Source organism: Cyprinodon tularosa, unplaced genomic scaffold (assembly GCF_016077235.1).
Source record: "Cyprinodon tularosa strain WSP-4 unplaced genomic scaffold, ASM1607723v1 ctg290, whole genome shotgun sequence".
In the NCBI taxonomy this organism is placed as follows: Eukaryota; Metazoa; Chordata; class Actinopteri; order Cyprinodontiformes; family Cyprinodontidae; genus Cyprinodon; species Cyprinodon tularosa.
Window position 1 is genome coordinate 1092863 of NW_024038997.1, and position 27005 is coordinate 1119867.

A 27005-nucleotide genomic window follows, 5' to 3' on the forward strand; every position below is an offset into this window, starting at 1 on the left:
TTCCTGTACAAGATAAAAAAAAAAAGGTTTTCTAGAAAAAGTCATGTTATATTTTGCGGCTCTAAAAAACTTTTACTTGGTCAGACTCTGGGCAAAACGGCTCTTTGGATGTGAAAGGTTGCAGACCCCTGTTCTAATGGTTTAAAGGCCTCAGATTAGGTCAGGGTTCATGGTTCAAAAGTAAAAAAAAAAGAAAAAGAAAAGAAAAATGGCATCTATGGAGAAGTTTAGAAGTGAAAAATATAATAAACAATAAAGGCTCCCCCCACATATAACCCCCCCAGGTTTTTGGTCAAATATTCTGACAAGAAAAAAGTGGACATTGTTAAAAAAGTGTTCCATCTGAACTAAAACCTAAAAAGGATTTTTACAAACGATTACATCATACCATAAATAAAACATGATGATGGCAATGTGATGGTCTGGGACTGCTTCACTCCTTCACAGCCAGGAGGATTTGAGTAAATAATGTCCAGAGGGAGATTTAGCTTCACCAATTTAAACTCAAATGCACTTGTGTTCTGCAGATGTACAAAAGATTATCTAAAGCACCTCAGCAAGTCCTAGTTTAAACCTAACCTTGAGCTGCAAGCTGGAATGTCATGAGAGATTTCAGTCTCACAACAACTCTATATTGAAAGATTCCCACTAAAACATCAATCTCAAAACAAGTGAGGCGGACCAATGACATGCCAGCAGTGTTTTTTGGGGCAGGACATGTACAGTAGGAATGACGACAGTCAGAAGGGCATTACAAACATGGCTACGCTGGAGGACTCACTTGTCGATACCGCAATTGACTCGGTTTCAGGTATATCGACAATTTCTCGTTTAAAAAAGGAGCAAAGAGAAGCACTTTGTGCATTTTAAATGGGAAAGATGTCTGTGCTTTTCTTCTGACAGTATTTAGAAAAAGTTTTATCTATCAGCTTATTCCGCTAGTTGTGAAAATACTCAAGAAGCTGCCTGATTCGCTGCTACGATCGGCTGAAAGCGTTTTATGGAAGGTGGGTACTAGCTAGCATGTCACCCAATCAGCTAGAAGTATTGTACTTAACATCCCTCCTTTTCACAGACAGACTAAACGGCAGCCATCCCAGATTGATAATGTAGAACTCAACTCAGTTCTACACATATCAATCTGGCTACTGCCAGGTTAGGTGAAAGCATCATCTTTGTTGGATTTAAAGTATTTTCAGGGTTGTGAAAAATATAAGGGAGAAAATACTTTTCACAGTGATGTAACACTGAAAAATTCTAACGTTTGAAACGCTAAAGTCTTTATCCTAAAGTCAGAGTCAAGCCTCAAGTCAAGAGCCAAAATTGCAGAAATACTCCAGAAAGAGTATATTCTTCTTGAGCTTTTTGTTCTTTTTTTTTCAGAATTAAGTTCTATGGATGTACTGCAGCTCATGCACACATATGTACAGGGTGTGGAAAGACAGTCTAGGATATTAATAAAGGATACATTAAATTAATTGTGTGCACTTTTGAACTAATAGTTGTAACACATCCAGGTGAATTTCCCAGACAGTGGTGAAAAAGTCCAATTCCAATCCCAAACTTAAAAAAAACTTTTTATTTTAAGTCAAGTCTAGAGAAATAAAATCAAGAAATTATTTCTGCCTAAACTCCTCATCTCTCCCGGACACAACAATAACATTATTCCAAGTGCAAAAAGGAATAGTCCAAGATTTCTGATATTTTCAAACATTGAAGGCGAAGTCTTGTTCTATTGAAAAAGGGGGTCAAACAAAGTAATAGCAGCGAGAAAGCCACTCTATAAAATAAAAAATCCCGTAAGCCTGTTTTTCTGTCATAATCATCAACACTTTTCCCCTAATTCAATCATGTTTGGATGCACATCACCTTCAGCTGCTGTCAAACAGTGTGCAGCTCTATTGTACTAGCTTTTTTAATGAGCCAACTCAAAACAGAAAACAATTAATTTGATGAAGATTCATCTATTCAAGACTAAACATAATGATGTTAATTAACCTAAATAAAGGAAGGCAGAGGTTGTTTAAACCATTTGATCAAATGTCTAAACTGGACTGGGTCCTAATTTGTTATGCAGTTTAAGTGGAGCAGGTGCTCTTCCTTTCCCAGAAAGTCCGTCCTCCAAATGAAGGGCAGTTTCACTTTAAACTGCGTCATCTCATCATCAAAGGACCAACAGTCATTAGCGAACACGTCCCAAAGTCATTCAGTCAAGTTACACATGGAAAGCTTTACTTGGGAATAATAAATGTTTTGCTAACTAATAAGAGTCATTTATTTGAGCTGATTCAGGGCAGACTTTTTCAGCAGATTCAGGGAGCTGCCTTTTCCGGCCCCTTTGTGTGTTACTCTGTAACCTTTGCCCAGTTATCAGGTATAAATCTGAGGCTTTGTCACAAACCACAAAGGTGGACAGGAAAGCATTTTTGTCTGACATGAATGATGAATATGCTTTGCATTTCTTATTTATAGACCTTTGTCATTCACCTTGCTTTAAATTCACAAAAGTTATGTCCAGCTCATTTATGTCCACCCATCAAAAAAAACATTGTTTTTTCAAGATTTTAAATATTCCTTTTATTTTTAGCATTTTGCCATGATCTTGGTACTGAGGACTGTCATAATTATTCATTTCGTTCACCTGTCTAACTCGGCCTGGTTTCTCATCACTGCTCATCTGATCCACATATTCCTGCCTCTATTTAAGCTGCTTGCATCCAGCCATCAGGGCCAGATTATTTTTGTTCTCTTGTGGCAGTGTAGAGAGTGTTCTTAGCATACCTTAGTGTTTCTGAGTACCTGATCCTGAACTGTTCTGCCTCTCAACTACTGAGCCAGCCTGTTCCTGTTCTGATCTCTTTGCCTGACCTGTCTTTGGACTCCTGCTTGTTCTCCGTTCTCCAGGGCTGCAACATCTGGGACACTCTGGGCAGTGCCCTCCACATCTTGTTGGCAGCCCACTAGCCTGATCCTACCTTGTTCTCTGGGCATGGACTGAACTTGTAAACCAGATTAGGGACTTTTGTTCATAATCTTTTTCTGTTAGATTTACATGGTCACTAACCTGTGTTTCCTTTCTGCAGAGTTTCCTGTGATTCTGTACTTCCTGTATCTCTGCTTCTGTCTCCTTTTACCCCAGTCGGCCTCTGCAGATGGCTGCTCACACTGAGCCTTGTTTTGTTGGAGGTTTCTTCCTGTTAAAAGGGAGTTTTTCCTCTCCACTGTGGCTACAAGCATGCTTAGGGCGAGGTATTGCATTCGAGTCAATGAGTCAATACAATCAACTGGTTTTCCTCAGATAGAAAACTTTGAATCGATTTGACTGTATTATCTGGTGAACTGTAAAGTGCCTTGAGATGACATGTATTGTGAATTGGCGCCATACAAATAAAATGAATTGAAATTGAGAAGTGGTCTAGCAGCTGCTACTCCGATCCGCCAGTTCCTAATGAACACATTTGAGTAATCCCACTGTCTGTCTTGCCTTAAATACTGGGTCCTCTGTTCTGAGCCGTGACACATTTAAGTGGAAGATTATAAAGGAACAACTTTTATTGATTCTAAAAGCAAGAACTGAAGGGAAAGACCAGAATTTTCTCTAATCTACGGAGATTCTGAACTATGCATACAGATGCGGACATAATAATAATTGAACTTTATTGATCTCACAATGGAGAAACTTTCTTCTGCATTTAACCCATCCCTTTTTGGAGCAGTGGGCTGCCATTGCGTGGCACCCGGGGAGCAGTGTGGAGTTAAGGGTCTTGCTCAGAGAGCCAGAGCGGCAGCCTGTGGGAGCAGGGCTCGAACTCAGAACCTCAGGATTCAAAGCTCTATGCCCTAACCACTAGACCGCAACTCCCCACTTTTTATTTTATTTTATTTTTTAAATTGAACAAATTTTATAATTGCACATGTGCCCAGAACCGACACACCACTACTCTTGAATGGAGTGGAGGAGCAGATTCCATTTGGTTTGTTCCCAGAAATAGACCAGTATAGTCCTTGTATTTTCAAGAGGTTTAATTTCAGGGCCTAACGTTAGCCTGCTTTAACCTTTCTAACCAGCTCAGGATGAGTGTTTTGGATCATTTGTCTAGATTTCAACCAGTAAGTTATTGATTTGAAGTGAAGCTAAAGAATTTGGATGTATTCCTCCTTTATTATCTCCTCCACTTTGTGCAGTTCACCAGCCCCACACCCTAATGGTACCACCACCGTGTTCAAGAGTTGGCACAGTGCTCTTTATGTAGAAGGCCTCACTTTGACTCCTCTGGACATATTGTTGGCCGTTGCGATTGTATTACCAATATAGTGTTCCAACATTTAGTAGAGCTTGATGTTTCAAATTCCTTCTAGAGGCTTCGGCTTTTACTTTGCACAATATCAGACTCTTTTTATATAAAACTGTCTTCACTGTGAGCAGTGACTTTAGTGTTGCAGTTTTCTATCCTCAGCATGCTTTGGTCATCCCTGAACATCCCAATTATTTCCTTTCGACTTAAAGAAGTGTTTTTTAGTCTTCATATGGAATCTTGCAAAGCCTCAATACATCTGATTAACTTGTGTTCACATAAAGAAGTTTGAATTGAGGATTTTAGAATCTGTTGTCATTCAGAAATTACTCTAAAGGCCTCTACTGGCTTATGTATGAATAGAGTGAATGTTGTTCCATTATTGGTGCATGCAAAGCATTGTTGCATGCCTTTTGTACTTAGAAATTAGGGGGGGGAAAAACCAAAACACATTTGTAAAAAAGAAAATGCAATCCAGAAATTGAGCTCTAAAAAGGGGGTTTTAAGGGTAACATTTGTCTGAGTTTTTCTTCTTATATTTATTTTTCAATTTCCATATTTTGAAATTTTACAATTTGCATTTTTACAAAATGCAATTCTTCTTAGGTTGAGTTTTATTGCATCCTCTTCAAATTGCATTTCTAAAATAACATTCTCTTCACTTCAAAACCAATACAAAAGCTCGCTTTCGACGCACACAGTGACCAATACAATGGTGTTGCTAAAATTCATGCAGAGCAATAAAAAACCGTCACTCCAGAGGAATACCCGCTCCCAGGAATGAAGAAATGGTCGTATGTGAAACACAGTTTGAAAGGAATGCAACGTCAATCTCAATCTGAAGTACAAGAGTTAAAAGGAATATTTGGAAAAAATCTTACATTTGTAAAAAAAAAAAAAAAAAAAAAAAAAAAAGAAAGAATATTGTAATTTGAAAAAGAACATATGCAAAAATAAATTTGAAGGAAAAAAAACAACAAAAAAGAAAAAATCTGAGAAAACAGCAAATTGCTCTCAACAACTAGATTTGGATTTAAATGTTTTATTTATTTTATTTTTTTTATGGTTATTTTTATTTTTTGTTCTTTGTTTGCAACAATAATGGACCAAAATTCATTCCAGAAATGATTGTGACCATCATGTCTGAGGTGTGGATGTAAAACTTAACCATTAATTCAAAGCTAAATATAATTCTAGTTATTTGGGGTGGACTTTTTATTAATGACTTATACAGCATGGTTACCTGATGGTGGAGTTGATGTCAGAAGCAGCTGAGGAAACTGTGCTCATCCCTGCCTCGCTCCTAAACGAACTCTGTTTGGATCTCTGTGACGCCAGAGAACTTCTGGACTCAGACTTTCTCAGCTTGAGGCCAGACAGGATGGACATCCGAAACAGGCCTCCTTTCCTCTTCCCCTTCAGCAGCTCAGCCTCGCTGTGCGCCGTCAGCACGAAGCCTCCGCGGGACACTGCGGGGCTGCTGCCGCTGCTGCCCGTGCTGCACATGGAGACGCTGGTGGTCAGAGTTCCCGGAACCGGGGGCTGACCTGGAACCAGCGCGCCGCTTCTGTCCAACAGAGCGGTCCCATTGCTGTGCTCTGAACCGGAACGGAGAGAGTTTATGGAGGTGCGTAAAGGTGAGCGGATGACGGCCGCCATCCCGTATGGGACACTCTGCCGGACTCCGTAGCCATGACGCATCCCGCAGACCCACTGGCCCTGGAAAGTTCCTGTGGGGGAAACAGACACGGATCAGATCTGAGATACGACCTGAATTTAAAACACTGTAATCTAACCTTATGAAAAAGCTGCAATAAAAGGAACGCTAGCCAATTTTACCAAAAAAGGATTGCTTTGTTACAGGTCTGTTTTAAATATATCACCCAGCATGGACAGTTCTAGACAGGGCCAACAAGGGCCAGAGCCCCTGTTGAACCGGTCTTGTCCCCTGTTACAATCAGATGACAGTTTTTCATCTGCTCAAAGTTATTTTGAACCAAAGAATTAATACAAATACTGAATTTATCAGCTTGACTTAGGTTCTAATTCTGATATGATTAAAAGTTAAAATAAGTTAAAAATATGTATCCTGATGAAGATTCTCAGTCATCCAGGTCATAGTCATTCCAAAAAAAGTAAAAAAAACAACAACAAAAAAACAATCCGCTGGACTTTGTTTTCAATTTTGAAGATGTTTCTCTTCCCACCCAAGAAGCTTTTTTCACATTTTCAATTTAAAAATCTTCCAGGATGTTAAATGAAGCAGCTTCAAACTCGAAAACAAACTTTTTTTGGAATTAAAAATATGTAACATTCCTGCTTTATAAATGTACAATGACATAATATCACAAGAACAGGTTTATTTTATCTTTCAGTGGATATTTATTTGTCTTAGGTGAATACAATTTTAAAAAATTATCCAAAAACTACAAATTTAAAGGCAAAGCAACATTAAATTATACTAAATGAGGAGGAAATTTCCCTTTATTTAAAACCGAACCATAAGTAGCTTTTTTTTGCTTCTACTCTTAATACATTTTAAATTATAAACTTTTGCTGTTTTTGTTGTTTCATGCTTTCCTGTCCACCTAATGAAAACACCTTGGACTCCTTGTGAATTTAATCTAGTACCACCAGTATTGGCCAGCTGATATTTATGGGTGATTTTAGTGTTTGTTTCTTGTATCAGTCAATAAGTGCATGTGTTTGCTGATTAATCAGTGCATTCAGCAGCTATGCTTCAAGTTCACATAAAGCGCATAAATTGCCACTCTCTCCCTTTGCTATCCATTGTTAATGTGTTTTTTTATATATATAAATTTGCTAATAAATGTCTATTTTTATAGACATTTATTAGCAAATTTATATATATAAAAAAAAAAAAAAAAAAAAAAAAAAAAAAAAAAAAACACAGAGTACGAGTACGAGTACGAGTATGTCTATTTTTACTTAAATTGAGACCTGTGTAACATTTCTTACCAATGTGCAATTTTCATGATGTAAATGGAGGAACAGAAAGATATATAATACTAAAGATCAGCCCAAAAAGGTTTGACAGCTGCTATCTTCTTATCTTATCTTATCGTATCTTATCTTATCATATCTTACACTGATGTCAAATAAACAATATTGGCCTTATAAAAAAAAGATAAGTGTTTGGTTGCAGGACGTTGATCGTTTGTCATACTTTTCTGCAGAAAATCTTGAAACATCTTGTTTTATTTCTTTTTTATTTTTGTTCATTAACCATCTTTTAAGGTCATTTGGGCCAGTTTGTGTTCATTGGCGAGTTCAATGTCTGCTGTTGGGGTTTACAGATTCAGGCTGTTTGTTGTCAACATCCAGTCACACATTCAGGAAAGGTGCCAGCAGGAGTTGGGACCATTCAGTGACAAATCCTGGGTTATCAACCATGGTGTTACTGCACTGGACTTGGCATCAAGCTATAGCCTGACCTGACCCAATGAAGAATCTATGGGCTACTGTCAAACAAAGACGAGAGACACCAGAAGCAATACGAAGATGAGCTGAAGGCAGCTGGGCTTCATGAAAACCTCTGTAGACTCACAGGCCGATCACCTCCATGCCTCGCTGCACTGATTCAGTGATTCATGCAAAAAGAGCCCCAAGTATTGAAAGCTTAGATATTACTTTCATTAAAGGATCACTTTTAAATCAATTATTAATAAAGTTCATTTTTTGGAAACACTGGATTTAGGCTTTTCATTATATGTAAGTGGCCTGAAATTTTGCTCTCTCTATGTAATATTTAATTCTATGACTTTTGGAGCTGCACTTGAATTTACTCCAAACTTAACAGGACAATAAGGCATTTCTTTCTCACTGACAAAATTATAAAAACCATTTTATTTAAAGTCTTTAAAATAAAACGTTTATCCACTAAGAGTACTTTGCCTTTAAACTATTTGGAAAAATAAATATGAAGACGTCTTGGCTTGATTGGCTTCTGAGAGGTTAATTTACAACATTTGTGTGAAACAGAATTCCATTGGTTTAAGGCACCTAAAAACTCACTGCTTCATTTAGTGACATCATGGGAAAATTAGAAGAAAAGATCTAAGATATCAATAAGTGAGTGGCGGAAGTTAATAGATCAGCTGGACATGTTTTATAGATGCCTGAGAGTTCATTCATTCTTAAAATATTTCTTTTATAACAAAAATGCAAAATAATAAAAAAAAATTTTAACCAAAATAAATTCTGTCAATGGTTTATTTTATATTACAATAAGTCAAGGCTCTATAACTTTAGGCTTACTACGGTATCATTTAAAGGCATCATGATACATGCACTCTATCATGTGTTTTTTTTAAAGAAACATAATATCTGTTAAATATAAAACATAAACAGAGAGTCCTACAATATAAAAGGGAAGGCAGTTTTTTTATTCAGTTTTACTGGTTTATGTGTAAAGTTCAGACTTTATTACAGAAGACTGTGTTCCTGTTGTCATACCCCCTTCATTCACACCATCACGCAGCATTCCTTGCTGCATAACAATCCCTGCATCTCTATATTGCTGGAAAGTAGGCCATCTGAGTGAGTGTGTATATGTGTTTGAGGTTGTACTCTCTCTCACACACACTCTGCAGCGGAAGTGTGTGTTCCAATCGGAGAGCAAGTGATCCATCCCTCCTGCCAGACCTCTCTGATGTAACAGCACTCTGATTCATTCTGTAGCAAACGCGCTCACTCCAGCACGACTACATGACCATATAAGGACAGCAACCACGTTCTCCGTCTCCATCGCAAAACACGCACAAATGGTTCCCTTGTGGGCTCGAGTACCAGAGAAAATGGGAATGGGTGAATGGAGCGAACCTTCGAAGCCAATCTCACTTTGAGTTACGCTGTCATGCAGCAGGCATGAGACTTTTAAACGCATGAAGTGGTGTTAACTTTAAAGCTGGCCCAGTCATTGGGAGGCTGCGCTTACTCTCATCCCCAAACATGAACACACACACAGAGACAAACCCACACAAACACAGAACCTGCGTCAGAGACAGATGGGCAACACATCTGGTCAGGCCTTTGTAATCATGTCAGCAAACAGCTGTATGACCATATGAGAGACAGATCAGACACTGCACTCAAACACACACACAGACATACATGTGCAACAGATTAATGAGATTTTATGAAATGGCTGCTTTAATGCTGAATCTGAGCAAAGAGGCAAAGGGAACAACTAGGATAAATGAGGGGTAGGGCAGAACAGTAGTTACTTGGGCATGTTGGTTTGTGTGTGTGGTTGGGGGGAACAAAACTGTATGTTGGGCCCTGGGATTGAAAAGCAAAGAAAAGATGCAGCAACACAAAACCTAAGACACAAACAAAATAAACAATTCCATCATATGTTTCCTTTAAATGAATATCTGTCTATGTACTATATGTGTTCAAAATCAGAATTAGCACCAAATAAAAGTGAAAGTTCATTGCCCTGACTGCTTTTTGCCCTTTTTATAAACGGAATTAGGCATATTCTGAATCAAACGGTTGGAAGTTTGAGTAAAGCATTATAAATTTAATTAAGTTCTCTTAAACAGTAATGTATTTTTTAAACATACTTAGGTTGAAACATTGTCCCCTTTATCGGAATATCCTGGAGAAAGAGAAAATAATATAAAGCTATAACATAAAAAGAAAAGTTGCAGATTCACCTTTTCACATTAAATACACGGCTGTATTTGGTGCTAAATCCAGATTTTGATTTTGGAGAACAGGGGGAAAAATAGCCCTAATGATAAATATTGGGTTCCTCCTGGTGTTTGCACAAGCATGGGTGTGCAGTAAAGTAAGGCAAATATTCTAGTGTTTGCATGCAAGTAGCAGACATGCAAACATTATGATGGCAAGAAAGAATGCTTTCAGCAAAGGAGGTTAAAAAAAAACTGGCCTGAGTTTAGCATATGTCACAACAACTCGAAATGAGGGGACTACAGCGTTTTTTTCAAAAGTTGATTATTATCCAAGCTGCACACGTCGTGCTCAGTTTATCACTTGCTACAGAGTTAGGAGGTTCAATCTGAGCGCCTTCAATCTGGAGCTTCAATTAGACCTGATTTAGACCTGGGTAAATATTAAAGCTGTATACTTTCTTAGCTTAGGCCTAAATACACTTTATTCATGGTGGTGCTGCATGACAATTGAAAGAAAAAGTGTGAAAGTAAAAGATAAATATTGTATATTGCCACTTAGCCAAAAAAATGTCTTATTATTTTTGCTCCATCCACCCAGCACTAGTTTTTTTTTTATCCACCATGATATCCACACACAAGCAGACTTGCTGTCCCAAAGTTCTGAACTCTTAGAATATGCCTGCATGTTTTGCTGTTTGCTGCTGCACCTTTAATCTGATTAAATTTATCCCTGGTTTCAGCTGGTGCCTCTAAAATGCATCAAAGTGAAAAGGGTTATTTCTGGGATCAGTGGGTTGTTTTCTATCAGACCAATATTTCTAAAGAATCTGCATTTAAAGGGACCATCTGCAGGTGTCCTCTTTCCACTTCATGAATAAAAGCCCAGGACGGGAAATGCTCTTTTCCAAAGAAAAAATATTCACTTTGGAAAATGATTAGCAGCAGTGCTAAGGGGAGCAATTCTGCTCTGGTTGTCAGCTTTACGATGAATAATGTAGTTACTCTTTTTGTGACAATTAATAACTTATTAGAACTTTAAATCTGCTGATCTTTTAATCCATAAGAGGATTCTCCATTTACAAAATAAAATCACAATTAACATTGTATTTTCAAATACACAACTTAAGAACTGTCAGTGTTGTAAAAACAGAAAATGTTGTCGAGGAAATCAAATCTGCTACTATATGTAACAATGGCCATCCTCTGAAAGAATAAGACTTTTAAAGTTTTATGGTTTATGTTCCAACCAGTTTTATCTCTATTTGCTCAGTAAATCAATTTAAAACATTCAAATAGAGAAAGCATAGCACATAACAATAAAATCATAAGAACAATCTGCAAAATCACAGTATCTTCATGCTACGGAGTTTTCCAACATATTCAGTCATTGTTAAAACCATAATCTGGACACCTGAACAAATAACCGGTACTCACATGTAGGTCACTATTTTTCTTCCATTCTTCAAGGAAGAAAAAGGTTGTCATTGCTCTTAAATAACACTGACCACATCGGACTAGTAAAATACAAAAATGTGTGCTTTTGAGTTTAAAAAAAGTTAGGACACTCTGCTCTAGCTGGTATTTTCTTTTTCTCTCTTTAGCTTCTAAGTTTCACCTTCAGTGAAATGTTTCTTTAGCCAAACACCAGTCTTTAACAAACAATGTTTGTGTCTTCATCTAAGCTCTCTTTGGTCAAATTCAGCCTGACCCAAATTTACTAAGGTGGGGCCAGTGTTTTTTTTCCCTTTTGTTTTATAGGCAAACACAGTGAAATAATGATAAAATCAACTAAACAAACAGAAAAACAAGAAAGGGAAATGGTTCATTGTTTAACACATCCATTGTCACATGCAGGTCTGATGCTGCTAGCTGTATATAAACTATGATCCAATCAACAAAATAGCAATAAAATCTGAAAAGGTGGAAGGCAAGTTTATTTATATAGTATAATTCACTACAAATGCAGTTTAAAGTGCTTTATATGGATTAAACAATAACATAAAAAGATAGATAAAGGAATAAAATTGAGTAAAAATCCAAAGAAATTATAAAAGCAGGTAGTGAAGCAAATAAAACAGTTGGACCACAAACATAAACTCATAAAACCTAAATTAGCAGTTTGACATACTCTAAACAAATGGGGTTTTAACTTTCACTTAAAAGAACTCAAACTTTAGGCACTTTTAAAGTCTTCTGGGAGTTTGTTGCAGATAAATCGAGCATTGGAGCTAAATGCTGCTTCTCCATGTTCAGTTCTAGTTCTGGGTGTACAGAGTAGGCAGGAACTAGGAGACCTGAGTGGTCTGGGGAGGTTGATACTCTGACAAAAAATCTGAAGCTGTCGGATAAAATTGGTCCAGTTATGGTTTCTGTGCCTGTGCATATCATCATACTAAATTTGCTTAGCATTATCTCTTTAGAGCGGGGTCATAACAAGGGCCAGGGCTAGTTCTACAGGGGTAATGGCCCCTGTCTAGAATCAACCATGGTTTCCCTCTTGCACACCTACCACAAAAGTCCAACTTATGCGGGGTCCTTTTTAATTCTACAGATCTAATTTCTTTTGGCAACTCGATAGATTTCAGTACCAACAAAATACCTTTGTAGAAGCAGATGTGAACAGAAAACAGTGAAAACACAGCAGTGTGGCTCACCTCAGTAATTCATTGTTTTAGCGTGTTGTTAAAGTTTTTAAGAATGGCATGTTGTACTTTTTCTTAACCAGTGGAGAAATTATTTCTCATCAAATTGCATTTTTAAAGGTAATTCCGTGGTCAGGAGGGATGGCAAAATTTCGACCACTGCAAAAACATTAAAATCTTGGTAGGTCAATTTTTCTTAAAATAAGTTGCCAATAGAATAAGACATTTTAAATACAAAAAAATAAAAAATCAAGAACAGTTTCTTATTTCAACTGCATAATATTTGATTATCTTATTTTAAGGATAAAAATACTTATTTGGTTGGCAGATCATCTTATTTACATACTCAAATTAAGGGCAAACATACTTTTTAATACATTTTTAGTCACTTTTTAGATAACTTTGCAGTTAGATTATCATGTTTGATTAAGACATGGAGCTACGTGTCATGCATGCACTGATGAGGAGCTGATGAGGATTACTACTGACATCCATAAACACAGTGGATCAGTTTCCTTTACCCTGTTCACTTAACCAGGTGATTAGTTCCTGTCTTTGTGGCGAAGCTGCAAATGGTTGGAACAAATCTCTGTACTGGCTTTTACTTTCTAGACCTGGATTATCCACATCCCCTTCACACCAAACAATGTTTTTTGTTACAACTAAATTTGGATCACTGTTTCTATTCAAAGAAATAAAGACATTGTGTTTTCTTTCTTAAGGATTAAAAAATAATTCAATAAAAATAAAGGCTAAGGTTTAAGAGGCTGTTTCTATGTAGATATACAACCAGAGGGCAGATTGGACAGAAATGGTCTAATCTTTAAATATTATAGTTAAGTAGCTCTAAGTTGCGTGGGTAATAGAAAAACTGTTCCAGCAACATGGGCTTGTTGATTGTTTGTCTAATGGACAAAGGTCTCTAAATCTGGAATTGGATGATTTCTTAAACTTGTAATATCTCCAAAAATTACATTTGAATGGTTCAACTATTAGTTTAAGAGTTCTTTCATATGCCCTTTCGGTTTTCAATCAGAAGCTGTTTTGTATTCTTATTCTTATGATGTTGGTGGCTTGAACTTCCTCATACCGCTACTTTCCAGAAAGGGCATGAAGAACCAGAGCAACGAGTGACTCATAATTTTTACAGGCTCATACATGATTAAAAAGGCTATGTTAGAGAAGTTAGATGTTCAGATTTCCATTAGCTGCAATAGTATCTTTAGAAATAGTTCACAAGGTAAAATTCAGCAGAAAAGTGTATTTAATTGAGACAAATACAGATGTGCGCAGGTGAAAAAAGTGATTTAACCAAAACAATTCGAACTTCTGAATTATTTATGTGAAGGGCTTTAAAACAAAGCTTAGATACTTAACCATACTTAACTCCCTAACTACTAATGGGGGCTACTGTGCTGCACACGGTGTTACTTAAAGCCAAGTGTACCTCATAAGCTGCCAGTGGAAAGTGCAAATGAGTGAATATATGTGAAGCAGCGTGTGGGCTTTTGTTTTTCATGGTTTCTTGGAAGCGTTTACAAGCCTCAGTCTGAAACGCCTGAGTAAATGAAATATTCAGTGGGGCACCAGGCTGCGTTTCAACAGACTGCTGGCGCTCTCCGTGGTGCTGAAAAATGAGGAAGGAGCTGTTTAGGAGCAGATTATTTCAATCTTTCCAAATTTTTTAAGGGAAAAATATTTGGAGCGATTAAAAAATGTTAGGAACATTTGGAACATGTTCCCTAACAACACAGAAATGCTGCTTTATATCCCACCTCATGAAAACACACCTCTGAAACTGTCACTGCTCCACTGATACAAAAAGACTTTTTTAGATGTGACAAGGATTCATCCCCGGGCCCGTACAGTTGTTGGGAGAATCTGCTTCACAGCTCGCACGCCAAAACAATTTTACTAATTTCTGTAAAGGGGGGCCAGCGCAAAGCACTTCTTAATCATATAGGTCAAAAACACTAAAGGCGGTGAGATGAAGGCTGCAGAAGCATCATTGGGTTTGGATCATGCACCAGCTCCCTGGCTTGGTTCATAAATGTGCCTTTAACAAGCACGCTTTCTGTTTCTGAGTTAAAGACCATCTGTCCCTGATGGGCTTTGTTTAACTCGTGAGGAGCCCATACCAAAAAACACAACCTGTCAAAATCTTGAAATACAGCTTTGCATTACTGTTAAATTAGGATGTTGTTTATTTCAAAGCCTTCCCCCAACACGACTTCAGAAAGTGCAGCCTCTAGCCAAACAGTGTATTGTTCAGTTTAGAGAACATTAGAGAACAAACAGCATCACAAAGACCATGAAACCCAGCAGACAGGTCAGGGGGAAAATTTTGGACAGTTTTAAAGTAGGTTATAAAGCAAAATTAAAGCTTTAAACATCTTCCAAAGCTCTGTTCATTCCATTAACGGATCATAGAAAAGATCGACCAACTGCAGACCTACATGGATGTCCACTTGGACTTAAACACTAATAAGCAACTAAGAGGAGCTACAGTATAAGAATCCACAGCTCTAGTGAGAGAACCATTGAGTTCCAACAGGTTCCCCGCAGAGTAACATGGAAGAGGCAGCATCACGCTTTGAGGATGCTTTTCTACAGCAAGTATACTGGTGTTTTTTTTTTTTTTGATTATTAGAGGCATGAAGCTAAATATGGGACAAACCTTGAAGCAAATCCTTCAGATGTAAAAGTTTCTGTAGATGGCAACTTGGCATTTCAGCTCTCGTCCAAATGAGTTTTTTACTTCTGAAAATGGTAGTAAATTCTGTCTTATTATTTTGTTCAATAGCGATTTTAACCTCTTTGAAATTCTTGGAAGTTGTTGAATGAGAGGAGAAATGCTTTCAAGAAACAAGAGAAGAAGTCAGCAAAAGTCTCCTAAAGTAAATAGGTTTGTCAAAGTGGCTGCAGACCTGGGACTAGGGTGCAGGTTTACCTTATGGCAGGACAATGACCCAAAACAGGCTGCCTGATTATTCAGATCAAAATCTGGTGTTAGAACAGTATATTCAAAGTCTGGAACTCAATAACAAATAAGAACAGTTACAAAGTCTGCCTAAGATTAAGCTGTTTGTCAAAGGGTCAGTAAACCTTAGTTTGAGTTTAAAAATGGGTGCACAGTGGCACAGTTTCTGGCACTTTTGGGTTGCAGCTAAAAAAGGTTGTGGGTTTGTTTCCTGGGTACGGTCTTTCTGAGGGGAGTTTGCATATTGTCACTGTTACCCTCCCGTTTGAAATCATGTTTGATTGTTGATCTATCCCATAAATGCTTTAACATCTGTGGTTATACATAACAGTGTGAATACCCCTGCATTGATTTCAGACTGTTTGTCTCAATGGTCCAGTTTTAAACAGCATGGAAGAAAAAAAGAAAACCCTCATATACTCCCTAATTTTATATGTCCATTTTGTTCCTGATTCAGCAGAGGCATAAGCCAAGCTCCAAGGATAAAGATCTGGATTTTTTCATGTTTCAGACTGCTCTGCTAATCCTCACTATAGACATCAAATCAATGTTACATAAGCTCAACTCTGCAGACCAGCAGTGATAGTGGACGAGGTGAGGATTAGGATTGGCAAGAAAAACTAGAGCATCACAACACAATCCAAATAACTTTGCTGACACCTCTTTTATTTTTCAAACTCTTACTCATCTTGCAACAAATTCATAAATAAAGATGTTAAAGATGGGAGTTCTACAGCTGTTTGGTTTTTATGAAATTATGTGTCACCTCTGTACCTGAGGGATTACTGTTTCTCACTCAGAGAAGTAGTTGAAAACATGTACAACCTCTGTCGGACTAGCATAGAAAAATATGTGTGGTCAGACAAACTGTGGCTGACAACTAAAAGGCGGGAAGGTCAGTCTAAAGCTAAACCTCTGCCTGCGTGTTAGAGTCTTTTATCCGTTTAAGAGCTTTTGCATGGGCCCTTTTTTTTCTATCTGAGTCTCTCAGATTTCTGTTTGGGGATTAAAAATCTACTCTGAAATTTCACAACAAAAACCCACAGCAGCACAGTCAGGATGCCTTTGATATCTTTTTTTTTCTCTGTTTAACCCACACTAACCCAGAAGAATCATTATTAAAATATAAGAAGAAAATATGTTGCAGTAAGTAAGGAAGGGGATCAGCTTATGAAGCACAAGGAGACCAAGCCTTTTCTACTTTTTTAGAGTAAAAAATGTATAATAAAGTATAAATCTAATGATAACCAATAAATCAAATATTCCAACAGTAAGCATACATAACAGGGATTTGCTTGAGCATGGAGGGGGAAAAATGCCAAAAAAAAACTAAAACAATACTGCTGAAGATGGTGAAATGATTTGCATAAATAAGTAGATACAATGATTTATTACAGTATGAAACACACAATATTTATTTTATAAAATATGAAACTCTGAATTTTACTCTGCATTTATCGATCAGTATTAGATGACTGATTAATGCTTTATTGTTTTTTTTATTATTTTAACAAAAAGTTGTCATATTATATATTAATTCTATTTTTCTAATTATTTCAATATATTTCTTACTTTTTATTATTTCAGAATCATCCTACTTAGTTATGCCTCTCGAATATAATTTGCTTTATTTTATATTATTTCCTGAAATAAAAATTCAAATTCTTAAAAAATTATTATTATTTTTTATTTCTGTTTTAACACGAATTAAAGGGTGGAGAAACATTTTATTTTTAATGTTATATAAATCGAATAACAAACTCTAATATTATGTGGGTTTGGATGAAATTATCATATTAATTGTGAAATGTGTCTATTTCTATCATCATAATTCATTTTGGGGGTTTCATGCTTAAATCAGTCAATTCTTTTTTTGTAAATGGCTTTATTTTTCTTTCTTTTTTAACAGTTTTAGAGCATAAAGTAGTGTCTGTTTTCTGTTTATTATTCCAGAAGTCCAACCTGCTCTTTAAAACTTTGGTCCTAGTAGATGAGACGAAGGTTAAACAGTCAAAAATGCAGTAATGGACGAACATCTGGAGCTCGTGGCTAAAACCAACTACAGCGTACTACATGCAGGAGCATCAGTTGTACATGTATGTATGAAGAGTAAGACAATGCCCGAAGGGAAGCAGCTGAACCTCCAAACTGCATGGAAAGCAAAGAGGTCAGCTTCCGGAAATGTGCCAATTTCCTGGAGTTGAGAATCCGATCTGTACCGGGTAAAGTGGTTAAGAGGATAAACTGGAGAAGAATAAAGGAATTAGTCATCATTCAGACTGAGAAGCAGCACAAAGGCACAGATCTTTCTGTGACCAAGGCTGTATCCTCAGAGGATTATTTTAAGCTAGGGACGTGGATCAGAACACAACTGCAACTCGTTGGGTGGGGGTGAAGCTGACAAATTTTCTACATTTGACCCCGTTGGATCCTTTTAAACTCGTCTCAGTTTTCAAACCACCTCATTTCTTTTTGCATTAAGATCAGGATGTTGAGCTTTATGCGGTGGAGGACGGGTGAAAATATTCAGATTTTATCTGTAGTTTTCAGTGTTTGTTTACCAGCTTGTTTGTAATATGCTTGTGTTGCCTATTTCTCAGTTTGTATTTGTGCATTTTATTATGTGAAACATAAATGCAAACTTTTGAGTTTGCTTTTTTATTTCAATTCAAAATATTCAATTGATATTAAAGGGAAATTATATGTGGGCGCATCACTTATCATCATCTCAACCTTAGCCGTCCCTTTTTTTTTTTTATTCAGTCTTATTTCTCCAAATGAAAATCGAAACATTTTCAGCCCTTTATTAATCTTTATACAACAAGCATCCCCTAAACGTTCTCTCTTGTACGAGTTGCTATGTCACAATTCAATCCTGACATGTGTCTAGATCTGTTCAACTATTCCTTAACCTTCTGCTTCACCTTTCTCCTACACAGTCCACTGCTTTGTACAGCTGAACTAAAATCTACTTGCTGCTACTGAAACACAATCTATAATATACATACAGGGTCAAATATATTCATTCAAAATGTAAAAAAAATGGTTCCAAAAGGTTTATACTTTATAAACCTTTTGGAACCATTTTTTTGGTTCCAAATGGAACCAATGGTTTTTTCCTAAAAATCATTGGAACCTTTATCATAAACCTTTTACATCAGGTTTATAATAATCAAAATGGCTTTGTAAATGGAATTATACTAGTTGAAGAATCTGCAGGTGGAGAGCAAATCCCTCCAACATGGAAACGCGTAAGATAGTAGTGAGAGAGGGATACACAGAAAAAAACATAAACAACCCCAATGAATTTGCATTCATTTAATTTATATTGGTTCGAAGGGTTGAAAAGTGAATTATTTTCTTTTCTTATCTCATTGTGTTTATAATTGACCCTTGCAGTACGTTTTTAGAGCGGCCTAGTAAAAGTCAGGGTTGAAATTTGAGTTGTTGTGGGAGATTAAACTTTTAATGATTATAACCTTAAAATTTGGTTAAGTTTAAACAATTCTGCAAGGTCAAAATTCCTTTTTTTCATTTTGAAGTTTAGTTTTTGACAGTTACAATAAGCCCTGCATGGTTTTTATTGGTGCCATTTAGGGAACAACGACCCATGGTGTATAAAATAATGACCCACTATGGACCCAAACATGTGCACGAAATATATATATATATATATATATATATATATATATATATATATATATATATATATATATATATATATATATATATATATATATATATATATATATATATATATATATATATATATATATATATATATATATATATATATAAATCTTTGCAGACTATAGTATAATCTATCCCCTATAGAATAACAAAAATCCAAAACTAATAATTAAAATCATGAAATTGGATACGAAATGTTTGCCTTTAACATATTTCTCATAAATTTCTGAATGCAATTGGAAAGTCACTAATACGAAAAAAGGATCTAGAGGTCACTTGACCTTCAGAGAGCTGGTGTTGTTTAGTTGAAGCTTTGTTGGAGTTCTGAGATGCAACAAAGCCAAGCATTTCAAGTATCTGCAGTTAGCCAGATGTTGTTGCTTGTTTTCTTCGCAGCATTTTGTTTTAAAATGAGTTTCTGTTTGCACTATGAGGGCATTTAGCTATTCCAAACAGCTACATCAGCTGTAATCTGAAGCAGAAACCACTGTTGTACACAATGACAGCTGTAATCTCTTTTTGTGACTCCATTCCCCGCTAAAGTGATTACTAAATCTGCGCTGTCTTTTCATTTATCTACCCCCCCGCCTCCCTGTGCCTCTGTGTGTGGTGTTGGTAATCAGTCAGCTTAGCTCTTTGTCTCAGTAAACACCACCAACCCGGAAGTTCCAGCCATCCAATCACCGCTAGATTTAACTGACCAGGCAGCCAATGGAGGGGAGGAACGCTCAGTCCCTCCTGACACGGTGACCTGCTGCACGTCGATGAGTGTTGCTATGGAAACCCTGTTGTACAGAGCTGCTGCGTGAAAATGCAACAGAGCGAAGGGAGGAAGCAAAGGTGGGAGGATGAGATCAGGAGTGAGAAGGAGAGGAAGAAACTAGCAGTGAGGATGCTGTGGAAACGTTTCATCAGGTGCAGTTTGAGGGCAGATGCAGCAAAGTGCACAACAGGTTCACAAAGTCTGGATTCGGCAGAGCGTCTCTGAGTGCTGTGATTCATGAGAGATATTACTCTGGACATGATTGAACCCTGAAGGTGCAGAGGTGGGCAAGCTGCTTCAAAATGAATCACAAGAGAGAAGCCCTTAAAGAACTAAAGGTAGTTGTCTGGTTAAAAACACCAAAATCAAGGACTTTCTACTCATATCTTCAAGCTTTGAAACCAAAGTAACCGTTTATGTGAATTTTTTATTTTCCCCTTAACTTAAGAAAGAAAAAATTTGAAGCCTTTTGTATTTAATCCTTTCTTTTCAGATTATTTCAAATTTACAGCACCTGGCTGCTGCTTTGACTCTTAAACCTTGTAGAAGCAGTTAAGGTGTACTTCATTTTTCTTTTCCCCCATGGCTGCATATTGGACCGTTTTCAAACATATATCTCAGGACCAGAACAAATCTGGGTAATTGCCGACAAAGTGAATCCAACTCATGCTTCAACCGTACCCGCCTGATGACAGCAGGAAACTGGTTTCAATCATGGGGCAGAGGAGAAGCTGTGATGGGCTTAATTAATCCTTAGAGAAACAGGTAAATTTTGCTTGAGGCTACAGCAAAAAAATCTGGATTTTAGTGAAGAAAAAGGGAAAATTAGGATTAAGTTTAAAATAACTCTGCTCGGTCTAATTCAAGATTAATCTCACCCAGAACTATTCATCACCGTTCTAAATGAAACCATAAAAACATCCTTAATTTCGGTTCTCTGCATCCAGATCACAGTTTACCTGCTCTATTTAAACAGTTCAGTTCCCCAAACAGAAATCTTATCTTTCAGATCTATATAAAGGAGTTCTGTTATAATAAGGACACTGTGTACTATTGCTGCTAGATAAACACTGATAACTAGGCCAATCTCTGCTGCATATACTGCATGTGAGTTCAGATACTTCAGAGAGCTAAATCTCCAACACATCTCGTTTTATCAGGACCATATTTGTCGACGCAGTTCTTTCAGCGACGATCTCACTCCTCTGCTGATTAGAGAGTATCTCGCATTATAATGATGATAATCATCCTCCCACCCAGCAAGCCATACACCCTTCCATTATCGGTTCATTATTCAACTTCTCCTTTTATCTATTATTCTGTGCCACTGTGGTCCATCTCACTGCTTTTCATCCAGCTGACCTCTGTGGCTTCTGTCCTGAATCAACCCCTGAAACAAGTCTGCTGTGTGGCTTTTATCAGGCTGATCAGGACTAAACTCTGAGTGCTCTTGCTGTTAGATGGCCTTAAAGTTGTGAAGTTATGTAATCAGGTTTTAGCTGCATGCCTGCTACTGTCAGCTCACGCTTCATGTCTAAACTTTCTGCATGCACAGTTTTTATGCATGTGTGCAACTTAACGTTTTTTATTTTTTTTATTAGTTTTTTATTCTCAGACAAACTTTATTTTTATTTTGTATACACAGTGTATATACAACAAAGTTTCATTTATACAGCTTTCTAACTGTAAATGAGCAGCACTTTAGCAGTAAAAAGAACATTTCATTTCATAAAGTGCAGCAGTGATCAAATGTACACCGTGTGGGAGAGACATGGTGCAAAAAAGAGCATTGATGTAGAAGGTTCGGAGCAGTGCAAAAATAATAAAATAATAAAACAGATATGGTGCAAAATGCAGTAAATACCATTTGTGGATCTTGTTTACAGAGTAGAATCTTTTCCGTTTCATGGCCAATGTTATACTGATATGGATCGCAATCTGTAAATTAAATGCATGCCTTCTACTGTCAGCTCACGGTCACGCTTCATGTCTGCAGACTTTCTGCATGCACAGTTTTAATGCCCATGTGCAACTAAATGTCTTTTTATTTTAAGCACTTCTGGATCTTGTCAACAGAGTAGAATCTTTTCCGTTTCATGGCCAATGTTACTCTTATATGGATCGCAATCAGCAAATTAAATGCCTTTAAAGAACAATGGATTGAGGCAATTCAACCTTCTAAGATAAATTTTATCCCTTTTATAAACCCAGAAAGATGCATCTCATCCTCCACCCAAATCAAAGCTTTTATTTAGTCAGAACCTTACAGAGAAAGTATTCTTATAGTTAGCATTGAAGCTTTTATACGATTAAATATAGGAATCTAAAATAAACATAACCTAGAATAGTTATTTGTGTTTTTGTGCAGTTAAATGCATCTAAATAATTTATCAGATGGGCTGTGTGATGCTGTCTCCTTGCATCAGGAAGGTCGTAGCCTCTTATGGGTTTTTTATTCTGGATGTTCTCCCTGTGCATACCTGTGTCCTCACTTAAACTCCAGATGCTTCCTACTGTAACATTCAATTAAAAATATCTGCTCATTACAGTGCTGCTGCCTTGCAGCAAGAAGGTTATGGGTTCGATTCCCAGCCCAGGGTCTTTCTGCATGGAGTTTGCATGTACTCTCCGGGTTCTCCGGCTTTCTCCCACAGTCTAAAAACATGACTGTAAGTTTAATTGGCTTTTCTAAATTCTCCTTAGGTGTGAGTTTGGGCATGAATGGTTGTTTGTTCTGTTTGTCTCTGTGTTGCCCTGCGATGGACTGGTGACCTGTCCAGGGTGTACCCCGCCTCTCGCCCGTAGACAGCTGGAAATAGGCACCAGCACCCCTCATGACCCCAGCTGGGATAAGCATGACAGAAAAGGGATGGATGGATGGATGGATGGATGGATGGATGAGCTCTATGGTTTTATTAAATGAAACACTTGCAATATGAGCACAATTACAGCTAGATTTCTTCATATTCATTAGAGCCAATAAGTCTTCTTATCCTTAAAGTGTCTGTTGTTCTGTCCAACAGGTGTATTCCACATGTTACGCTTGTCAAACCTAAAACAGTTGTAGTTCCAGGGTCACCTCCGAAAAGGAGGGAATAAAATTTCTAAAACAGAGTCGTTATCCAGTTGGTGTTGGTTCATGTTTGGTGTAAAAGTGGCAGTTTAGAATAAAATCCATCCTAAGGCCCTTTGCAAGACAGACGGATGCAGTTCATGTTTGCACATAAAGAATAGAGTTCAATCCAAATTCACTTCATATCATCAAGCAAAAGAGTTTCTTAAAAATCGAGAAAAGGCCACTATATAAACAGGAAGAAGTCTGTTTCAAGAGTATTTATTGTAATTATGTAACCATAGTGAAAATTTAGTGAGACACCAGGTAAAGATGCACAAATAATTTGGTTGCTAATTTCCTAGATTCGGTTTGCTGCAGTTCTTCTCCTTTGTTTTCTCCCTCTCATTTTACTGTTTGGTAACAATGACAACAGAAAGGTTAACTGGATCTTTAAAAGACGCTTTATATTACTTTTTAAAAACTTTTACTCTTTTTACTTTTACTACCCAGTGCAAAAACAATATATATACATATAAATATCCATCTTTATAAATTCCCGTTTAAACACCCAGTGCAGTAGCAAACAAAATACATAAAAAAAAAAGCTGTCATATCTGGACGCATTGTTTATATCTGTATATATCCCATGCACCTTTTTCTTCCTTTGGCACATTCTTCTTCTTTGACCATTTGAGCTGATGTAACGAGTACATTTCTCCACTGTGAGATCAATAAAGTCAATCAATCAAGACTGGCTCAGGTAACAGTTAGTAATGCTAACTGAGCTGGTTACCCATCAAAGTGGTTTAAAAGGCGACGCCATCTTACGTTTCTAGCTCACAAAAATCTTATCAAGCCGTTTCATGCTACTTGTCTCAATCTCATGTGTAAATGCAATGTTAGGCTCAGATCATGAATCCTTAATGATCGTTAATGGTAGGAAAAAAACTTGTTCTAGAGGGATACTGTCACAGTTCTGGATGGGAAATATGGCATCAGACAATACCACCAGCTAAGACGCATTAGTTAAAACTTTAGACCTCTGAGGGAAATGCTCCTACAGACCTAAAATATATTTGCTCAGCATGATGTTACTGTAAATAATACCATAAGTGGTTCTTTTCATGCCTGAGGGTTGACTTTTAGGCAGAACATGTTTTCCTACCATTAACCAAGCTGTTTATACCGATCCAACTCAAAAATGTCCTTAAGGAATCCAACATACAAGAAACTTAACGTTAGATTTTAAATAAGATGTTTTATTTCATAAAACTGAACACTGCTGCATTCAAAGCCTTAAGGTCTTAAAATACCCCTTAATAAAAGTTCCCCATACTCATAGTGTTATTTTGGTGGAGTTGTAACAAAAGACTAAAAGTACTGATCGATAAATAAACATCAAAAATGGATTTTGCCACTTTATTCTGTTTGAAATATAATTAATTTGGTCTAATCTCTTTCTTGATCTTTGTTTTTTGTTATGGAAAAATTTCTGCCCCTCCGCCAACCTTTTTCTCCTCCCCTAAGGCTGCATGGCCTGGATAGAATGCCTCAGGCTGCATTACGTGTTCCTCTGCAGTCGGTCTGAGGGTTTAGGGTTGAGGAAAGACATGTAAAAAATTCAAGCTGGTGTTAATATTAATTTGCAAAAGCTGTGCTCATGTAACATCTCGAGTGTGCATGGATGTGTGTGACTCTAAGTTGTGTTATGGTGCAGAAGAAGCAAAGATGACCTGAGAAGACCTGTGGAGAGATTCCTCAAACTGTGCGTCTGCACCCAGCCTGTCAGTCACTATGCTTTGAGCTAGACTTTTTTCTGAAGTCAGTAGTCAGATGTCTCACATGGCCAGCTATAACTCAATTCCACATCTTCATATGCTGAGTTTTAAAACACCCACAAACTCCTACAAGCCTTACCTCCGTCTGAATATGTCTCCGTTCCATAGCCGTCCTGAAGCCCGTTGTTCCATGTTCCTTCGTACTTTCCGCTTGTCCCTGTGCTCTCCCGCACACCATAGCGCCCCTTGAAGCCATGTGTCCATTCACCTTTGTACACCCAGCGGCCTTTGTTCTCAATGCCCAGACCATGTCTCTTTCCTTGAGCCCAGGTACCCTGATAGGTATTCCCGCTTGGCCAAGTGTAGACACCCAACAGCTCAAAGCCATGGGCCCAAGAACCACAGTACTCGCCCTGGCCCTTGGGTCCTGTGCAGATCCCGTAGCCATGCGCCTTGCCCTCCTCCCACCCTCCGCAGTATGACCCCCCATCATCAAAGTTGAACCTGCCGCCAGTGGACATGCATGAAACAGCTCTTGGCAATTCCCTTGAAGCCTCGACAAAAAGAAAAAGAAAAGAAAAAGAAAACAGAGGGAGGAAGAAGAAGGACAGTTTGGAGCTAGAAGCGAGCCACTGAACCAAGCTTGTAGGCTGTGGAGTTTGGGGGTTAGGAAGAGGGAGTGGGGTGGAGATGTCTCCCACACAGATGGAGAAATGCCACCTCTCTTTTTAAGGAGCTCGGAGCATAAAGAGAAGAAAAAAGGTGAACTATGAAGTTTAGCCCCTTTCAGCTGTGTAGGGGTCAGCAAGGTGGACTGATCACACCATTCTCCTGGCTGGTTCTGAGCTGCTTTCACTAGCACCTCTCAGCTTGTTTGCAGATGATCCAGGTGGGAGAGGAGGAGAGTTGCCCCAAAGCTGCCATTATCCTCTCTCGGCTAGAATTTCAACCATTAGGCAGCTCTGACGGCCTACACAGTCTACGACACAAACTCTTCCTCCTACTCCCTGCTGCTGCCCGCTCAGGCCCACTTGTTCTGCCGCCTCCTACCTGATGATGCCTCCAGCTCTCTGGGGTGTAAAGCTGAGAAGTTTCCCCAGTGGCAGCCTTGTGGACCTTCAACCCAAAGCATGAATCTGATCAAAGCCTCCAGAAAGCTTCATAATTTTAACAAAATAGAAATGAAATTTTGTTTGAGCCAGTTTACAAAAATCCAGCACCAAAAAGACACAAAATCCTGGAGATATTAAAGTCAGGCTCTGTGACTCACTTCAGACTCATCATTTTTTCGTTCTCAGCCCTCACACATGCATATTGAGCGCTATTGCACAATGGTGAAACACATGTATGCAAAGAGAGAGAGAGGGGGAGAGTGAAAATGGGGAGAACAGAAAGATATTCAGCTTAAACGGCTTCTTCTGGTGTGGTGCTGGAGAACAGCAATGCAGTCTCCTACCTTCTGCAGCCACACACACACATCTGCACATACACACAGTGCGTACCCTCTGACAATAAAAATAAAGAAGTAAACTGATGAATCTCTCCTCTTCGGTCCCCCCCTCCCTCTATCTTCCTCTCAGTCTGTCTGCAGATCTTTAATCCACTGCGTCCATAAGTGGTTTATCCGCTGCGTGGGTTGCCTTCAGGTTGCCTGTTTGTTGCCTGTTTGATGAAACATCCATCTATCTGATCCCGTTACTCTGAGCTCCTGCGTCCTCTCCTGCTCATCTCCAGGTTTCCCTATGGAGCACCGGCTGACGCACAGCCTGCCTGCTGTCCTGCTCCTACAGTCTCCTCTGATGGCTGGATCTCTCTCTCTCTTTCCTCCTCTCTCTCTCTCTCTCTCTCTCTCCTTGCTTTATCTGTGGATGTCTCTCGCTAAGAAAATCTGTTCATTAGAGAGGACTGTTCCAATGCAGCTAACACCAACCCCTCCTCCCCCTCTCAGCTCAATAGCACAATCCGGCTTTTTAAAGAGACAGACGCTTCTCGTCCCTCCATCACCTGTGGAACATCATGGAAACAACCCCCAGACTCATCATTTCTTTGCCTCACATTGTTCTCTTTGTCTGACATATGGATATGTTAGGTTTTATGATTTTCTCGTCCTCTAACAATGCCATTAGGGTGCCCTTTTTGCTT

General features: G+C 38.0%; 1 protein-coding gene across 1 annotated transcript in view; it reads right to left on the reverse strand.

Annotated features, from left to right (window-relative positions):
• jph3 (junctophilin 3) overlaps positions 1 to 26737 on the reverse strand; it is a 58966-nt gene extending 32229 nt beyond the window's left edge. Inside the window, exons 1-2 of the mRNA XM_038290986.1 lie at positions 25003 to 26737; positions 5539 to 6025 (exon numbers count right to left, since the gene is read on the reverse strand). Coding sequence (XP_038146914.1) covers positions 5539 to 6025; positions 25003 to 25384 — 869 coding nt within the window. The 5' untranslated portion in view covers positions 25385 to 26737. The remainder of the gene's footprint in view (positions 1 to 5538; positions 6026 to 25002) is intronic.
• Positions 26738 to 27005: the final 268 nt, after the last annotated feature.